The 19,367-nt window shown below is 43.1% G+C and overlaps 1 protein-coding gene across 4 annotated transcripts in view; it reads right to left on the minus strand.

The window, feature by feature from the left end:
* Positions 1 to 19,367, minus strand: part of VRK1 (VRK serine/threonine kinase 1) — a 158,194-nt gene that overhangs the window by 40,039 nt on the left and 98,788 nt on the right. The window contains exon 12 of one of the 4 annotated variants that reach the window (XM_030215164.1): positions 11,491 to 11,626. The exons of the other annotated variants lie outside the window; for them this stretch is intronic. Coding sequence (XP_030071024.1) covers positions 11,579 to 11,626 — 48 coding nt within the window. The 3' untranslated portion in view covers positions 11,491 to 11,578. Of the gene's footprint in view, positions 1 to 11,490; positions 11,627 to 19,367 lie in introns of those variants that run through there. 4 annotated transcript variants of the gene reach the window in all.

The raw sequence follows: 19,367 nt of genomic DNA on the forward strand, positions 1-19,367 counted from the left end.
GCGAACAGCGTGCACCATGCATGCACAGATGACTTCGCGCCCGTCGCGTGAGCGTGGCTCTTCAGTTTAATCAAAAAGCATAGAAACAAACTAACAACTCCAAAGGGGAGGTGGGCGGGTTGGTGAGAACAATCAGCCTGCTGTCCTCGGAGAATACCTGCTACAGGTAAGTATCTTCGCTTTCTCCGAGGACAAGCAGGCTGCTTGTTCTCACAAATGGGGTATCCCTAGCAACCAAGCTCACTCAAAACAATGAACATTGGTTAATTGGGCCTCGCAACGGAAAGGACATAACAGATTGACCTGAAACTATAAACAACTAAGAGTGCAGCCTGGAAAAGAACAAAAATGGGTCTAGGGGGGTGGAGTTAGATTCTAAACCACAAACAGATTCTGCAGCACTGACTGCCCAAACCAACTGTCGCGTCGGGTATCCTGATGAAGACAGTAGTGAGATGTGAATGTGTGGACTGATGACCACGTTGCAACCTTGCAAATCTCTTCAATAGAGGCTAAGTGAGCCACTGACGCAGCCATGGCTCTAACATTATGAGCCGTGACATGGCCCTCTATAGAGTCAGCCCAGTTTGGGCATAAGTGAAGGAAAGCAATCTGCCAGGCAATTGGAGATTGTGCTTTTTCTGATGGCGACTCCCCTCCTGTTGGGATCGAAAGAAACAATTGGGCGGACTGTCTGAAGGGCTTTGTCTGCTCCACGTAAAAGGCCAATGCTCTTTTGCAGTCCAAGGTATGCAAATTACTTTCGCAAGGGCAGGTATGAGGACAGGGAAAGAATGTTGGCAAGACAATTGACTGGTTCAAATGGAACCCCGACACCACCTTTGGCAGGGTGTGTGCGGAGAACTACTCTGTTGTGATGAAACTTGATATAAGATGCAAGCTCACTGACTCTACGAGCTGAAGTAACAGCCACCAAGAAAACGACCTTCCAGGTCAAGTACTTCAGATGGCAGGAATTCAGTGGCTCAAAAGGAGCTTTCATCAGCTGGGTAAGAACGATGTTGAGATCCCATGACACTGGTGGAGGTTTGACAGGGGGCTTTGACAAAAGCAAATCTCTCATGAAGCGAACTAAAGGCTGTCCAGAGATAGGCTTACCCTCTACATGGTGATAAGCACTAATCGCACTAAGGTGAACTCTTACGGAGTTGGTCTTGAGACCAGACTGTGACAAGTGTAGAAGGTATTCAAGCAGGGTCTGTATAGGACAAGAACGAGGATCTAGGGCCTTGCTGTCACACCAGACGGAATACCTCCTCCATTTGAAAGAGTAACACCTCTTCGTGGAATCTTTCCTGGAAGCAAGCAAGACTCAGGAGACACCCTTTGAAAGACCCAAGGAGGCGAATTCTGAGCTTTCAACATCCAGGCCGTGATAGTCAGAGACTGGAAATTGGGATGCAGAAGCGACCCCTCATTCTGGGTGATGAGGGGTGGAAAACACTCCAATCTCCACGGTTCCTTGGAGGACAACTCCAGAAGAAGAGGGAACCAACTCTGACGTGGACAGAAGGGAGCAATCAGAATCATGGCTCCGCAGTCTTGAGTTTCAGCAAAGTCTTCCCTACTAGAGGTATGGGAGGATACACATACAGGATGCCTGTTCCCCAATGCAGGAGAAAGGCATCTGATGCTAGTCTGTCGTGGGCCTGAAGCCTGGAACAGAACTGAGGGACCTTGTGATTGATCTGAGTGGCAAAAAGATCCACCGAGGGGGTGCCCCATGCTCGGAAGATCTTGAGGGCGACACACGTCCAGTGACCATTCGTGAGGTTGTATTATCTTGCTCAGCCTGTCGGCCAGACCGTTGTTTACACCTGCCAGATAAGAGGCTTGCAGAAATATGTCGTGACGACGCACCCAAAGCCACATCTGGCCGGCATCCTGACACGGAGGGCGAGATCTGGTGTCCCCCTGCTTGTTGGTGTAATACTTGGCAACCCGATTGTCTGTCTGAATCAATATGATTTGGTTGGACAGCTGGTCTCAAAGCCTTTAGAGCGTTCCAGATCGCTCACAATTCCAGGAGGTTGATCTGAAGACCTTTTTCCTGAAAGGACCAGGCTCCTTGAGTGTGAAGCCCATGTACATGAGCTCCCCACCCCAGGAGGGATGCATCTGTCGTCAGCATTTTTTGTGGCTGAGGAATTTGGAATGGACGTCCCAAGGTCAAATTGGATCAAATCGTCCACCACTGCAGAGAATTCCGGAAGTCGGTGGATAGTTGGATTGCATCCTCTAGACACCCTGCAGCTTGATACCACTGGGAAGCTAGGGTCCATTGAGCTGATCTCCTGTGTAGGCGTGCCATGGGAGTCACATGAACTGTGGAGGCCATGTCCCCCAGAAGTCTCAACATCTGCTGAGCCGTGATTTGTTGAGACGTTCGAACTATGGACATCAGGAACAGAAGGTTGTCTGCCCTTGCCTTGGGAAGATAAGCTCGAGCTGTCTTCGTGTTCAACAGAGCTCCAATGAATTCCAATTTTTGAACTGGGGTGAGATGGGACTTGGAGTAATTGATTACGAACCCCAGTAGTTCTAGCACCTGAATAGTCATTCGCATGGACAGTAGAGCGCCTGCCTTCGAGGTGCTCTTCACCAGCTAATCATCGAGATAAGGGAACACAAGCACTCCCAGTCTGCGTAGCAACGCTGTGACTACCGCTAAGCACATTGTGAACACTCTGGGCACAGACGCCAGACCACAGGGCAGTACACAATACTGAAAGTACTGAGTTCCCAGCCGAAATCGAAGATACTTCCTGTGAGCCGGGAGTATCGAAATGTGTGTGTAAGCATCCTTTAAGTCCAGAGCTAGCCAATCATTTTCCTGAATCATGGAAGAAGGGTGCCCAGGGAAACCATCCTGAACTTTTCTCGGAGAAGAAATTCGTTCAGGGCCCTCAGTTCTAGGATGGGACGCATCCCCCTTGTCTTTTTCTGACCAAGGAAGTACCCGGAATAGAATCCCAGCCCTTCTTCCCCTGGTGGAACGGGTTTGACTGCTTGGGCCTTCAGAAGGGCGGAGAGTTCCTCTGCAAGTACCTGTTTGTGCTGGGAACTGTAAGAATGGGCTCCCGGTGGGCAATTTGGAGGTTTGGATTCCAGATTGAGGGTGTATCCTGACTGGACTATTTGAAGGACCCACCGGTCGGAGGTTAGGAGAGGCCACCATGGTGAAAAAATATCAACCTCCCCCCAACTGGCAAATCATCCGGTACGGACACTTTTACAGAGGCTATGCTTAACTGGAGCCAGTCAAAAGCCCATTCCCTGCTTTTGCTGGGGAGCAGCACGGGCCTTAGATGCACGTTGAAGAGAACAAGCGCGCTGCGGCTGAGCCTGGGAAGGCTGTCGAGAAGCAGGAGTGTACCTACACCTAGGATAGGAATAGGGAGCACTCCTCTCCCCCCCCCCCCCCCCCCGACGTCATTGAGTACTGTTACATTTTGCGCCAACATACTAAAAAAAAAAAAAAAAAGGCCAACACTAGCTCTGTTTACTTTCTCTGATCCGGGTTCACACTCGTGATTAGACGATACACAAGAGGTAAGGCTCCTTTTTGCTTTATGTTCCCCCAAAATGTCACCAAAGTCCAGTACTTTCCCATTAAACCTATCAATAGAAATCAAACAAAATAAAACATGGAAAAGAAAATAAGATGATACCTTTTTTATTGGACATAACTTAATACATTTCTTGATTAGCTTTCGAAGGTTGCCCTTCTTCCTCAGATCGGAAATAAGCAAATGTGCTAGCTGACAGTGTATATAAGTGAAAACATTCAAGCATTACTATGACAGTCTGACAGGGTGGGAGGAGGGGGTGGGTAGGAAGTATGTATGGGGACATCAAAGCATATCATTGATATTCTAACAGGATGGGTGTGGATAGGTGAGGGTAGGGTGATCAACAGAGACATACAGCTTTATGGTTTATAATGGGCTAGGAACCCCAGATCCTTGTTAAGTCCTGTTGGGTGTTAAAATATTCAATCATTCTGACTTCAAAGGTCTTACGTTCTTGTATGGTTTTAAAGTTGCCTTTCAGGATTCTCACTGTGAAGTCACTGGTACAGTGTCCTGGTCCTGTAAAATGTTGACCAACAGGCGTGGGAACCCTGCTGGCACCAGTATTGTTCATATGATGTCTATGTAAATTGAATCTTGTCTTAAGCATCTGGCCTGTTTCTCCAATATAGCATCCTTCATTACATTTTTTACACTGAATGATATATACCACATTGGAAGATGAGCAAGTGAAAGATCCCTTTATGTTGAATATCTTTCCTTTGTGGATGACTTTGGGGTCCTGTAAAATATTTTGGCATAGTTTGCAACTGGATAAATTACAAGGAAGTGTGCCCTTCTGTTCCATTTCAGTCTGTGACGGAAGTTTACTTCTGATTAGCTTGTGTTTTAAATTGGGTGGCTGTCGGAAGGCCAGTACTGGTGGGGATGGGAATATCTCTTTCAGTAATTCAACCTCCTGGAGTATAGGTTGTAGATCTCTTATGATTTTCCTCAGTTTTTCCAGTTCTGGATTGTATGTCACTACAAGCGGGATTTCTGTCTGTGGATTTTTTCTTTTTGTACTGTAGCAGATTCTCCCTGGGTGTTTTGAGGGAGGAGGCAATATTCTTGGAGATTATTTTGGGGTTGTAGCCCTTCTGTTTGAAAGATTCAGTCAGGCCATTAAGGTGTCTGTCTCTGTCCCCTGGGTCAGAGCAGATACGGTGGTATCTTGTGGCTTGGCTGTAAATGATGGATCTTTTTGTATGTGAAGGATGGAAGCTGGAGTTGTGGAGGTAGCTGCATCTGTCTGTGGGTTTCTTGTATATAGATGTTTGTATACAGCCATCACTGATTGAGACCGTGGTGTCCAAAAAATTGACTTTTTCTGGGGAGTAGTCAATTTTGAATCTGATTGTAGGATGTTATGTATTGAAGGCAGAATAAAATTGTTTCAGAGTTTCTTCACCCTCCATCCAAATCATAAAAATGTCATCGATGTACCGGTAGTATTTTAAAGGTTTGGTCTGGTGTGTATTCAGAAATGTCTCTTCCAGCTCAGCCATAAAAAGGTTGGCATATTGGGGTGCTGTCCTGGTGCCCATCGCAGTGCCCATTATTTGCAGATAGATATCATTATTAAAGTGGAAGTAGTTGTGAGTTAAAATGAATTTGATTAATTTTGTAATAGTTTCTGATGAGTATTGATGGTCCAGTGTGGATTTTTTTAGGAGTCTTCCACATGCAGCTATGCCATCCGCATGTGGAATGTTGCTGTATAGTGATTCTACATCCATCGTGACCAGAAGGGTGTTAGGTGGTAGTTGCTTGATATTTTTCAATTTATTCAGAAAGTCTGTGGTGTCTTGTATGAAGCTGTTAGTTTTGTGTACGAGAGGTTTCAGAATTCCCTCTATGAATCCAGATATTTCTTCCGTGAGTGTGCCAATACCTGATATGATTGGTCTGCCAGGGTTTCCCGGTTTGTGGATCTTGGGTAGCATGTAGAATGTGCCTACGGAAGGTTGATTTGGTATGAGTTTCTTCAGGTGAGGTTGCGCTTGTGTAGGAAATGTTTTGATAAGGTCTTTCAGCTGTTTTGTGTAATAAAAAAGGTATCATCTTATTTTCTTTTCCATGTTTTATTTTGTTTGATTTCTATTGATAACCTTAAGAATGGACTAACACGGCTACCACACTCCATTAAACCTAGAAATAGTTTAAAAATATGGTTGCTATATCTTAGTTATAAGTGCTTCTGTACAAAGATACTGTAAATTCTGCAGTCATAGACAGCAGCGGTGACATGACACAGCTATCTTGAGCAGTTGCACAATATATTTTTTTTTCTGCGAATATAAGGCTAGATAGCAGTACTTTTCCATTAAATCTAGAAATAAAACAAAGATATAGCCGCTATATTTTTGTTATAGTGCTTCAGCAAATGACAAATATACTGCTAATTCAACGTCATATAGCGCTGCCACAGACAGACACAGCAGCGGTGACACGACATAGCTATCTTAAAGCAGTTACATAATATAGTTATTTTCCGCGAACATAAGGCTAGACAGCAGTGGCTGCATAACATAGCCATTCTATGCAGACATTTTTTCTATCCGTCTAATCAACATTCAAATAATACATAATTCTCTACATACACTTCTCTGCTTAGAATTTCAAGAAGTCGATCAAAGATACGCTGCAGTACAAGTACAACTAGCAGTACAAGTACAACTACAAGACCAATCTTTGAGAGACAAGCGAGTTGATCTTTCATTCATTTTCCTTTATTCTGAACAGCATTAGAAAGAAGACAGCAAAATTCTCCATCTGGGTTTTGACCAAAATAGAACAGTTCCATTTTCTTAACATGGCATGTTTGATATTATACCAAAATTCTCTGTCTGGATATCAAACATATTATTTCAAACTACCAACCAAAACAGAACTTTCCTTTTCTTAACATGGCTTATTAAGTATTACAAGTTCCAGAATTATTAAATCATCACGACATATACAAACACAAAATTGTTTGGATACCCAACTAGTATAGTCTCCTTTTTTTATATGCATGCATATACTTATCTTTTAGAAACAAGATTTGTCACATTAGATGGTGAAAGATATAAGAAGTGAATTTTCTGATGGTGAAAAGGTAACAATGCATTTATATAAATTTTCCTTTATGTCTATAATATATTACTTATGTTTGTATTAAATTCTTCACAATTTTCACAGTTTATAGTAATTTATGCATTATGTATGATTTATTCAATGGCCACCATTATACATTTTTACATTGTACATTTTTTCCATGATTATGGTGACTTATGTATGTTTCATCTAATGGCCATTATTGTAGTTTTATTTAAAAATTTGTACATAATTTCAATATTCATCTGAATCTTGTGTTCATGACAATTTTATTTTTGAGAACAGGATTTATATCTGTAATTTGGTTTTATTCCCCTTTACATGTTACTGCTTTCAGCTTATTTTTTCAAATTATTTCTGATTATTTGTGGATGTTTTTATTACAATGATTATGGCTATCATTCAACTCCATGTTTAGCTGCTTATTGTGATTATTTTTATCACTCACGGCTACCAATGGATTATCATTAAAATCTGCATCTCTAAGCCAATTGAATATGGCTACAAGTCTGACCCTCTATATATGTAATGTTATGTCTACTTAGTCTTAACATTTTCACATGATATTCCCTAGATCAATTGGTCCCTTAGAAATGAGAATGTCATGCCAACGTACTGTCTTTATAAGATACTTTCATTTGATGTTTTATATGGTTTCTTTACATGACACATATGATGTTTATATGTTGTTTCTCGATAAGACTCCTGATGCAGGCCTGATAGGCCGAAACACAGCTGTGTCGAGTCTTACTCATCGACCATCTAACTGTATTTTTTATTTTTGCTTTAATTTTATCTACCGACCAATAAAATTGCTTTTTAACTGGATTTTTACTCGAAGCGTCATCCTCTTTATTTCCGAGTCATCTTCACTGTTTTGTTTCTGATAAAGAGGGCCAGAATCCAGTGTTAGCCAGCCTATGGAACCATTACCCAAGTTTCTTCAATTGTAATTATTCACAATGTGATTCAGTTCCTCCCTTTATCTGTGGGCTGTAGAGACTCTGCTCAAGTTTGCAGCTATTAAGTGGAGCTGTGGTTGCCTTGTTTTGGGATATTATGTTCTGAACCTATTTTACACTGTTTTCATTAAAGATTGATAACTCAAATATTAAAATTACTGCCAAAAGAGAGAGAGTCATGCCAAAAGATTGTCTTTCAAAGAATGGAAAAAGGACCCAAATGAAGAAAATAAGAAGCAACATAAACACTGGAAAGTCAGATGCAAAGCAAATAAGGCTAAAAATATGAAGAGAAACTTGTCGCAGAGGCTAAAGTTCACAGTAATAACTTTTTCAGGTACATCAGAAGCAGAAAGCCTGTGACAATCAATGGGACCGTTAGATCACGAAGGAGCAAAAGAGGCACTCAGGGAGGACAAGCCCATAGCAAAGAAACTGAATGAATTCTTTGCTTCTCTCTTTATGGAATACTAGTAAAAAAAGGCCTGTTTCGTACAGAAATGAAACGGGCGCTAGCAAAGTTTTCCTCGGAGTTTGTATGTTTGAGAGAGTGAGTGTGTGAGAGAGAGTGAATGTACGCGCGTGTGTGACAGAGGGAGAGTGAGACTGGGTGCGAGTGTGTGTGTGAGAATGAGAGTATGTGCCAGGGTCTCCCCCCCCCCCCCCGGTCTGTCTCCCAGTTGCAGGGGGGATTCCCCCCTCCCTCCCAGTTACGGGGGGGGTCCCCCCTCCCAGTTGCAGGGTCTGTCTGTGTCCCGTCTCCTTTTGTCCTCAATTTAAAAACGACAATGTGAAGCAGCAGCTCCTAGGTTTGCTTGTTTGTGAGTGTATAGCAATGAGGGCTGCGTGGGGGAGTTGAAACAGAGATTAACCAATGGGCTTCCTTGCTTACCGTACACTTGCTTGGGTCACTTCCACTCCTGTGTATTAAACGTCCTGAAGCATGTCATAGGTTTGCTTCTTTTGTTTTCAGTGAATGGGATGACGGCTGCGCTGGAGTCGTAGCCAGTGCTGTTTCCTCCCCCCCCCCCCCCCGCTTCCGAGTCCTCACCCGCCTCCTCCACATTGGACACTCGCCGCAGCCATTTGCTTGCCGTGTTGCCGCCCTCCCTCTTCGTCCTGTGCGAGAGTGTGAACCTGGCCTCTCTCCTGCTTTTGGCTACTGATTGGCTCCTTGAATGTGCTCCGCCCTCAACGTCATTACCTTTGACGCGAGGGCGGGGCCCACATCTGCTGCTACAGAGCTTCGAACAAACGAACTGGCTTCATTGACGTCAGTGGTCAATGGAACGTTGAGAGTGCTTTTTATGTCCAGATGGGGCGTGGCCTAGGGCGCAGATGGGCGTGGCTGAGTGCGGGAGTCCGAATAGCCTAGGTCAGGAGCCACAGTTGGAGAGAGGTGAGCTTCAGAATGTCTGAGGGGGATTCAGAATGTCTGAGGGGGATTTTATTTATATAGATGTAAGATTTGCCTGTACCGGAAATGGTTTTCAAGGATGAGGATGCGGAAGAACTGAAAGAAATCTCATTGAACCTGGAAGATGTACTGAGCCAAACTGACAAATTAAAGAATAGCAAGTCACCTGGACCGGACGGCATACACACAAGGGTACTCAAGCATGAAATTGCTGATCTGCTGTTAATATGTAACCTGTTCTTAAAATCATCTGTAGTACCTGAACATTGGAGGGTGGCCAATGTGACATAGATTTTTAAAGAGGGTTCTAGGGATGATCAGGGAAAATTTAAGACCAGTAAGCCCGATGTCAGTGCCGGGCAAAATAGTGGAAACTATTGTAGAGAATAAAATTACAGAACACACAGAAAAACGTGGTTTAATGGGATAGTCAGCATGGGTTCAGCCAAGAGAAGTCTTGCCTCACCAATTTGCTTCATTTCTTGGAAGGCGTGAATAAACATGTGGATAAAGGTGAGCCAATTATGTAGTGTATCTAGATTTTCAGAAAGCTTTTGATAAAGTTCCTCATGACAGACTCCTGAGAAAATTAAAGTCATGGGATAGGAGGCAAGGTTCTGGTGTGGATTATGAATTTGTTACTGAACAGAAAACAAAGGGTAGAGTTAAACGGTCATTTCTCTTAATGAAGGAGTGAACAGTGGAAATTTTCCATATCAATTACTTTCTACCAAGGTATTATTGCCAAGTAATAATTTTAAGAAAGTTCTGCATATTCGAAAAGGTTGATGTGTCTAAATTGTTGCTATAATTCTTCTAAGACTTGTCTGCTGAATGAGGCCAAAGTTCTTTTTTTTTTCTTTTTTCTATTAAAGAGTTCCTTGAAGGCTACCCGTCTAATCATTTTCACCAGCACAAAGGATAAAGTTGGCTGTATTAAAAGCTTGTTTTCAAAGTGAAACTTTCCTTGCTTTGTGGTCAGAGTTTCCCCATTTCTCAATGTGGCAGCCAACACTTAAATGAGGAAATGTTTTTTTGGGCCAAGGTATTTGCTCTAGGGGGCATTTTTGGTTTTTAAGATTCCTTTGCAAATGCATGGTTTCCCTAAATGAGAATCAATTTGTTTTCTTTGGTTTTCAGACAAATCTAAGGATACATGTGTTGCTCCTTCTGTCTTATTGTGCCCTATGCCTGGAACAGACTTCCTAAGCCCCTACAACTTGCCCCATCCTTGACCATCTTTAAATCTATATTGAAAGCCCACCTCTTTAACACTGCTTTTGACTCGTTACCACTTGTATCCATTTGCCTCCACCTACCCTCCTCTCCTCTTTCCTCTACACATTAATTGATTTGTTTGCTTTATTTTTTGTCTACTAGATTGTAAACTCTTTGAGCAGGGACTGTCTTTCTACTATGTTTGTGCAGCGCTGCGTAAGCTTTGTAGCGCTATAGAAATGCTAAATAGTAGTATAGTAGTAGCTGGGATAGATAGGGATTTGGTTTTTCACCATGTAGACACCATCGTTTTTAGGCACCCAATTGCTTACTTTGATGGCTCTCGTTTCTCTTTAGCTCTTCGTGCTGTAAGCTAAGATGCCAAAATAAGGCAAAGGTAAATTACTGTATGCCTCTGCTATTGGTTGCTTTTCTTCTATTAATTTGAAATGTAAACTTCAAAAAAAAAAAAATAGTGCTCTGTTATCTTAATCAACATCATAAGAATTCATACAAGTCCATACACAGTAAATTGTAAACAAGCTCACTTACTATCTTAAAAGATTAGAATCCATCATAAACTCTGCATCTGTCTCTTGATCCTGAGATTATTATTATTAATTACATCTGTACCCCGTGCTTTCCCACACATAGCAGGTTCAATGTGGCTTACATAGTAAACAGAATTACAAAGTCTTGAAGGAGAATGTTACAAGTTGTAGTAAACGTAGTAGTAGTGGGGTTTTGAGGATATGTAAATTGAGCACAGAGAGGTAAACAAAGATAGGATGAGCAAAAGGAGAAGAGATTGAGAGGGGTAAGGAATAGGAAGGATGGAGAGGAAGAGATAGAGGAATGAGCATAAGGAGATTGTGAGACATGGTCAAAGGTATAATAATCATCGGGGCATGAATCATGTGGGTGGGCTTAAAAAGTTAACTGGATGGATAGCATTCCAGTGGCAAAACAGGTCCTAATTAATTGGGCAGCCACCTGTATCCATTCCTGTTACCAACTGCAGTTCCTTTAACCAGCTCAGTCAAACCTCAAAGCCACTTTTGAAGTACCAGGTAACCTTCTGCTGGGGTTGTCTGTCATGAAGGTATAAGGAAAGTAACTCAGAATTACTATTTGGTGCCATCTCATAGAACCTAATGAACAGACAATACAACTTTCAGGTAAACAAGTGTTTAATGCACAGAACAATGTCAGTTCAGAACGCACTGCCACAGGACACTTAGCACAACTGCTTCCTGGTCTTCATGGCTTCCCCTATTCCTCCCGCATTGTTATTCTCCGGCTTGTGGCCCAGGTGATGGGGTGAGATGGCAGAAGTACTGGATATCAAAAAGATAAATCAAGGGATGACTGGATGGGCAGGAGGGGAAGCCCAAAGATAGAGGACAAGTCAAGAAAGGGAGCAAAGATGCTGAAAATGTTGAGAACTTAAACATCCAATAGAGCAAATATACCAAACATACTGAAATTAAAGTTAACATAATGCACTAATAGAGGGTAGCCCGCAATAGGCATAATCCCTTGGATTCTATATAGATTGCCCAAATTGGGGCATGGAGCCCAGATGCGCAGGCAAACTAGTCATTCAGTTGGGTGCTAACAACCAATTACTGATATTAACCGAGTTGACTTGCACTTAATCCGCACTAATTTGGATTTGCATACACATCTGCCTACACACTATTCTATAAGGCTGGGCACCCAAAATGTCTCATGCACAACTCAAAAGGGAGGGCTGGCCACAGGAGGGGCATGGGTGGGTCAGGAGCATTCCAAACATTTAGGCAGTGTTATAGAATACCAGGATTACACGCCCAACTTACACACCAGAATTTATACCATGTTTTAGCTGGTATAAGTCCTTGTGCACAAAGCTGAGCATGGGAATTCACACCAAGAGATATTCTATAAATGAGCTGGAATGTCCTTTATAGAAGGATGCTTAGTGTGAACTCTCCATGGCCCATTAAATTTGAGCACCATGTACTGGTCTGGTCCAATATGTTTAAAAGCTCGACTACCACAGCTACATTATTTTCTAATGCTGGAGTATGAAATGTGCAGGAATATGCTAACAAGCACATAGCATGCTTTGTATAGAAACAACCCACACCAAAAGCTACATTTAAAGCACTTTTTAGCATATACACTTACTATCAATAGAAGATACCTACTGGCATGCCTGTAAGAAAGGCCATATCCTTAACCTTTCTGCTCTGCCCACTTATTCCTTATTACCAAAATCCTTTATCTCACTTCACCCAAACTGAACTGTAAAAAAAAAAAAAACATCTATTCTTTATACATTTCAAATCAGGTTTCTGAGTTGGAGAGCATAGAGTACTGCTGGCACTGGTAGGTAACAAGTGTGAAAACAGGTAAACAGGGGTAAGGATTCACTCCTGGTCGAAATCCACAAAATGAAGAATCAAAAAGTTTCTCCGATTCGTATTAAGTTTACTACTTTGTAGCTTCATTGCATGCCCCCAAAATACTAGGACTAGGGGGCATGCGATGAAGTTACAAAGTAGTAAATTTAAAACGAATCGGAGAAAGTTTTCTTCACTCAACATGTAATTAAACTCTGGAATTCATTGCCAGAGAATGTGGTAAAGGCGGTTAGCTTAGCAGGGTTTAAAGAGGGTCTGGATGGCTTCCTAAAGGAAAAGTCCATAGACTGTGATTAAATTGACTTGGGGAAAATCCACTGCTTATTTCTGGGCTAAGCAGCATAAAATGTATTGAGCTTTTTTGGGATCTTACCAGGTATTTGTGACCTGGATTGGCCACTGTTGGAAACAGGATGCTAGGCTTGATGGACCTTTGGTCTGTCCCAGTGTGGCAATACTTCTGTACTTATAAAATTCCCTCTTACCTCCACTGTCATTACCTTTCCCCATGATGTGCACCCCTTTGCAATTATCTGATTCAATTCTCTCTGTTCATATACACTGCAAGGTTACAAGCCTGTCACCTGCTCCCATAAAAACAAGTCACTTTCATGTAATTGTCATTCAAAATGCAGGGACAAAGGAGGGTCATTTTTGGTTTTACAGTGCAAAAAGCAGCCACATATTGCCCATAAACTAGTGTTCTTTTCCCCCACCTTGTCCAGAGGCTTTCTGCTAACACAGTCTCCAGAAAAAGAAAAAAAAAAGAACCTTCATGACTGCAGGTCTCAGTAAATTTGAGTTATGTAACATACAAACTGCCACTGGAGTAAAGGTGCCGTCCTTCTTTGAGAAATGAAGTAGAGCACCCGCCTTGACCCTGTTTGGCCTGGAGAACTGGAACAATGGCCTTGAGCGACAACAAAGGAATCCACGGTGGCCTGAACCTCGACCGCCTTGGTTCCCTTTCAATAAGGAGACTGCAAAAAGAGATGTGCAACCAGACAGGAAAACTCCCAACTTGTAACATTCTGTAAGAATATCCAGAACCCATTTTGGCCTCTTCCTCCAGTGGGAGGATGTCTTTAGGAGGAGTGGACCAGCATTGAGGAGCTCTGGAGGCATTGGGCACTCTGAGAGGCCATCCTGTACATATGAAAAGATTGGAATGCTTGGAAGTGGGATTTACGACCACATTGCTGACAACCAGGCTGGTAGCATCTGCCATCTCGAAACTGAGGTCCACCTGAAGACAAACGATCAGAGGCTTTCGGCTTATCCTCCGGCAACCTCTGTGGCTTAGTTTCCTCCAGTTTATTTTCAACAAGTTACCGAGATCTTCTCCACTTGCCCCAAAAGGGCAGTTTAACTAGATGTGAAAGACACTATATCCACTACCCAATGCCGCAACCAGAATTCTCGATGTGCTTTGACAACCAAAAACATACTGTGGGCCGCAATTCATCATAAATAGCATCCTCCAAATAGGCCAACCCTGCTTCCAGCTAGGCGTTATAGCACCCATCTTGTGTTGCTGACTGCCAAAGCCACTTCAGGCATGCTCTTGCCATGAACAAGCTGCATACTGGTCACTTGAAGGCCCAAAGAGGCCACTTCAAAAGGCTTGTTTCAGAGAGCCTTCTAGCTACCTATCCTTTAGGTCTTTTAGGGCAGACGAGCCATGGCTCTTCCCACTTTCAGCCTTGCATTTGGTGAGACCCATTCTGCTGTAATCAGGTCCTGAATGTCTGGATGCATCCGAACAGCCTTAGGAGGGACCTCTAAGCCCCCTTATGATCAACAGAGATGGAACGCCTGATGCCAAACCAGAAGGCTCCTCAATGGAAAGCATCGCCAGTGCCTCAGAAATAAGTACTTTAGTACTTTCAGATCATCCCCATGGAAAAAATAGTCTTTAATCAACTCACTTCCTTCTGAGAAAAAAACGCTGGCCCTTCATCCCAGACAATCAGGTTTCGGGAAACATTTTAGTACAGAAAACTACTATCACAGCCCTTCTTAGTGAACTTCACAACATTTTTCTTGTTCAGCAGCTTTCAATTTCAACCAACCATTCTCTGCTTCTCTCTCAGCTGGCCTCCCTGGGACTTTCTGGTACAGTACTATCTTGGTTTGCTTCATTTCTTTCTCATCAGTTGTGACAAAACAGTGGGTTTTAAGCCTGTAAATTGTATTTCTTGAAGTGTATTTCTCTAGTTTGCCCAGCAGGTGGTGAATGTTCATGTTTAAAACTGTTACAGAGGAATGGCTGTTCCTTCTTTAGTTAACACAGGTAAGAGTTAACCTGCAGTGATGTGGCCAGCTATTTTTAAAACTTCTTCTGGGCTCCAATTGGTCCAAGAGCTCAAAATTCAGCTAGGATGCACTGGCTCTCTCGCCAGTCTCAGTTTAGGAGACAAGAGAAAGATCTTTTTGCTGAGACCATGTGACATGTTATATTTGATAACTTGCGAGCAGCTGTCTCCCCAGGTACTATTTAGATAGTTTAGTTGATGTTATAATTGATCCATGTTTCAGTTATCTGTTACTGTTTGCACCTTTTCTGTTCATTGTTCAAATGTTTTCATGACAAACAATTTTTAGTTTATTGCCTCTGCTTGTCTGGACTAAGAATCCTGGTGGCTTGTGTGCTGGGTCTGCAAGTGCTTTCTGGGAACTGTGGGACCACTGGGAGTGTGGCCTCCAGTAACCTAGAAATCACTGGGGATAATTTGAGAACGGAAGACTTGTCCAGAGGCGATTGTGACCCAGTCGGTGGGAGGAGGGTGCTAGTGTAGAGAACAAGCAGCAGGTGCAGGCGGACCTGAGCTGTGCTGGGGATACACCTTCTAGGTGGCCTTGGGGTAGCCACAGGTGGGTGGCTAGGCGTTTTGTGACACCAGTCTTTTCAGGTACTCATCTCTAATACCATCTCTGAAAAACAAGAACTACACTGTGGTGTCCTCCAAGGATCAGTCCTTTCGCCGCATCTTCAATCTCTTTTTAAGTCTCCTTGCAACTCTGATTCAGTCTTTTGGCATTTCAGTCCATATTTACATGCTGATATTCTTTTGCTCTTTCATACCTCCCCACTATCCCCGTCACTTGGACCTTTGCACACCTGTCTCGACTCAGTTGCAATATGGTTTTAAAAAAAAACAACATCATTTGGTACTCAACACTGACAAGACTGTTGCCTGTTGGTTTTTCAGAGCTCCAATACCCATCTTCTCCTATTCATCTCTTTGGAACCCCTATTATCCCGGTACCTAGTTTTCGTTACTTAGGAGTTATCAATTACTTCCTTTTGTAACACAAATTTCACACCCATCTAAATTTAGCTTTCTGATCTTTCCAGCAATTATCCTAATATCTAGTTTCCACTACTTAGGAGTTATGAATTCCTCCCTCTCTTTTCTACCGCAAATTCACACCCATCTAAAGTCAGCTTTCTGAACTTTTCGGCAATTATCCCGATATCTGGTTTCCGCTACTTAGGAGTTATGAATTCCTCCCTCTCTTTTCTACCGCAAATTCACGCCCATCTAAAGTTAGCTTTCTGATCTTTTTGGCAATTACGGGCAATTCATCACCGCTTTGATTCTATCAGTTTCACGCTCTTGTTCTCTTTTTACATCCCGCCTAGACTACTGTAACATCATTTATGCAGGTTTACCTCACACAGCATTAAAAGAAAATTACAAACTCTTCAAAACACTGCCATCTGTTTACTTTGTCATGCTCATCATTATGACCATACTACACCTCTGTTAAAACAGTACCACTGCCTACCGATACAACGCATTATGTACAAAATAGCAATACTGACTTTCAAGGCTCTTCACATAGGCTTACCAGACTACCTTCCCTGTCTTATTTGTTACATTTGTACCCCACATTTTCCCACCTACTTGCAGGCTCAATGTGGCTTACATCTTATAACGCGATCGCCTAGACCGGTATGGAAACAAATACAATTTGATGTTAGGGTTGAGTAAAGTTAGTATATTCAGGTGCCTAGGGATCGAAGATAGGAAGTAATATATAGTGTCCAATACAGTCTATGATTTGCTGTGTTGCAGATTGGAGGCATCTAGTTTAGGTCAGTGGGGAATGCTTTTCTTTATAGGTAGGTCTTTAATGATCTCCTGAAGTTTAGATGGTGGTAGATTGATTTCACAGTCTTTGGCAGTGTATTCCACAATTGTGTGCCTATGTAGGAGAAGTTGGATGCATATGTTAATTTGTATCCGAGTCCTTTGCAGCTCGGGTAGTGGAGATTCAAGTAGGTACATGATGCTCTGGTTCTGTTCCTGGTTGGGAGATCAATCAGGTCGACCATATATCCTGGGACTTCACCATAGTTTCTATGTTCTATGATGTTTTTAATTCCCCACTCCCAGTCCCTTTCTTCACCTGATTTCCCTCCATCTGTGTGATTGACTTTACTTTCCTATTAAAAAATGGAGTTCCTTTCCTTTTCCTGAATGTTTTGTAGTGTGTACACCACTCTGCTTTCCATAGCCAAGTCAGAGCAGTATATCAAGAATAAATTAACTATAAACTCCTCAGGAGGGAGCTCTCCCTCCTCTAATGGCTCCTTCAATGATGGCTCCACTGAATAGACAGAGGCCACATCAGATAAGAATAAGGAGAGATGAGGCTATCTGCTCACTCCTGGAGGTCTAAACATCTTAGCAGCCAGAAGGGCAGCGGGGTAAAACTGAAGCACCTTGCAGCAACGTCAACTGTCCCTGCTTCAGTAATCAGGCCTGGTTTAAAAGCAATATGAACTCCAGAGAAAACGAAGATCCCAATACAGCTGAATGCTCTGTCGGGCCCCAGAGGCTGTAAAGTGGTAGTTGTGCTCTGCACATGATCAGAGGTTGCTCCTCACTGCCAGCTGGCCCTGACAACATGGCACCCGTTCCCAAGCTCTCCTGAAACAAATTGCACACCAACCCTGCCTGAAAGCCCAAAGACACTAGCAAATTTGGATGCTGCACCAAATCTGAAGATGTACTGCCGCAGACTGTACCCTCCGTGTCTTGCAGGACTCCTGGATTGATGCACTGCAGCGCCCCGAAGTCGACCAGCGGGTCCCAAAGCGGAAACCACTTAAATTGCCTCCGCAGGAGTCGCCATTCACCCCGACTGTCACAAGCACAGCAGATGTACAAAGTGGAGAGTCAAGATCCCTCCCCTGCATCAAATAGAACTTGTAGCCCTCCAAGCGGTTTTGAGTCAATGTATAGTTACACTTACTGCTGCTAACTACTCCCCCCAAGCTTAGTCTCCATAAGTCTTACCACTGAGGAGAGACTCAGGACAGATACTCTGTCCCACACTCTCCAGAAAACTTTTTTTTTTAGGTTGTGCAGGAAAACTAAAGTAGAGCTCAACAGGAAACAGGGGAGAGGTGAAGGGAGGGGAAAAAAGTGAAGTTTGTGGGTAATCAGAGACCAGGATCTGAAGGCCTCCAGATATGACTGCAGAAAAGCCACCAGCTAAGCTCAACTGAGGATCAAAGCACTTGGAATCAGAGGCTGAAAAGTGTGTCCATCCACCTGCTAGAGACAGAAAATACTGATGAGCTGGACTGGATGCCAAGAGAGATGTCTCAGCTCAGTTTTCAGTTCTCTATCTCCACCTGCTGGTTCATGGACACAACTATCCCACAGGTTCCGAAATAGTTGGAAGCTATGTAAAGGAAAATTTGTTTTTGGCCTCTATGGTCATGCTGAAAAAAAAATAGTTGCTTGTGTGAGGTTTTGGTCAAACCTGTTGCTTTTTTCAGCAGTACCTGAAACCCCAACACAAGTAACCCCCTTCCCTCACACCTGTAGCCCCCCTCCCCCCAGGCCTACTTTACAATCCCTGGTGGTCAGTTATGGTTGGGGCAGGTGCAATCCCTGTTTGCTGCTCCTGCCAATACTGGCTACGCTATCAATATACTGCTAGCAGCAGTAGAGGTCAGTGCTAACATTTTGAGAGCAGAGCCAGGACTACCTTGCAATCGCAAAATTGTTGCTGTGATCTCGAGAGCTGCTAGAGGTTGCGGCAGCCACACCAATAGTGGAAATGGTATGGCCAATAGCACATGGAGATTACTTCTGCCTTGACTACACCACCAGGGATTGTAAAATAAGTCCGGGGGAAGGGCCAGAGTTCGTTTAGAATACTAGCACAGAAGTTTGTAGGAGCACACTTACATGTGTATATACTAGTATAACACCTAGACACTATTCTATCAAACAAATAATTATCTTGCATAGTGCATGCTTGCAAAAAGCGAAGATACTTACCTATAGAAAGTATTCTGAGGACAGGAGGCCATTCATGCTCACATATGGGTGATATCATCCATGTATTCCCCACTGCACATACGAGTGCCTTTCCACCCACCACGAGAGCACAGGACCATCAGTACAATAGTATAGCATATAAAAGAAGGAAACGACTCGAAGGGTGGGAGGGTATGTGAGGATGAACAGTCTGTTGTCCTTGGAGAATACTTGCTACAAGTAAGTATCTTCACTTTCTCAGAAAACAAGCAAGTCATATTCTCACATGTGGGAATCTCTAGCTACCAGGCTCACTGAAACAAACCACAGGTCAATTGGGCCTTGAAACGGTGAGGACAAAATAGTAATCAACCTGAAACTATATA

Source organism: Microcaecilia unicolor, chromosome 9 (genome assembly GCF_901765095.1).
Source record: "Microcaecilia unicolor chromosome 9, aMicUni1.1, whole genome shotgun sequence".
NCBI lineage: Eukaryota > Metazoa > Chordata > Amphibia > Gymnophiona > Siphonopidae > Microcaecilia > Microcaecilia unicolor.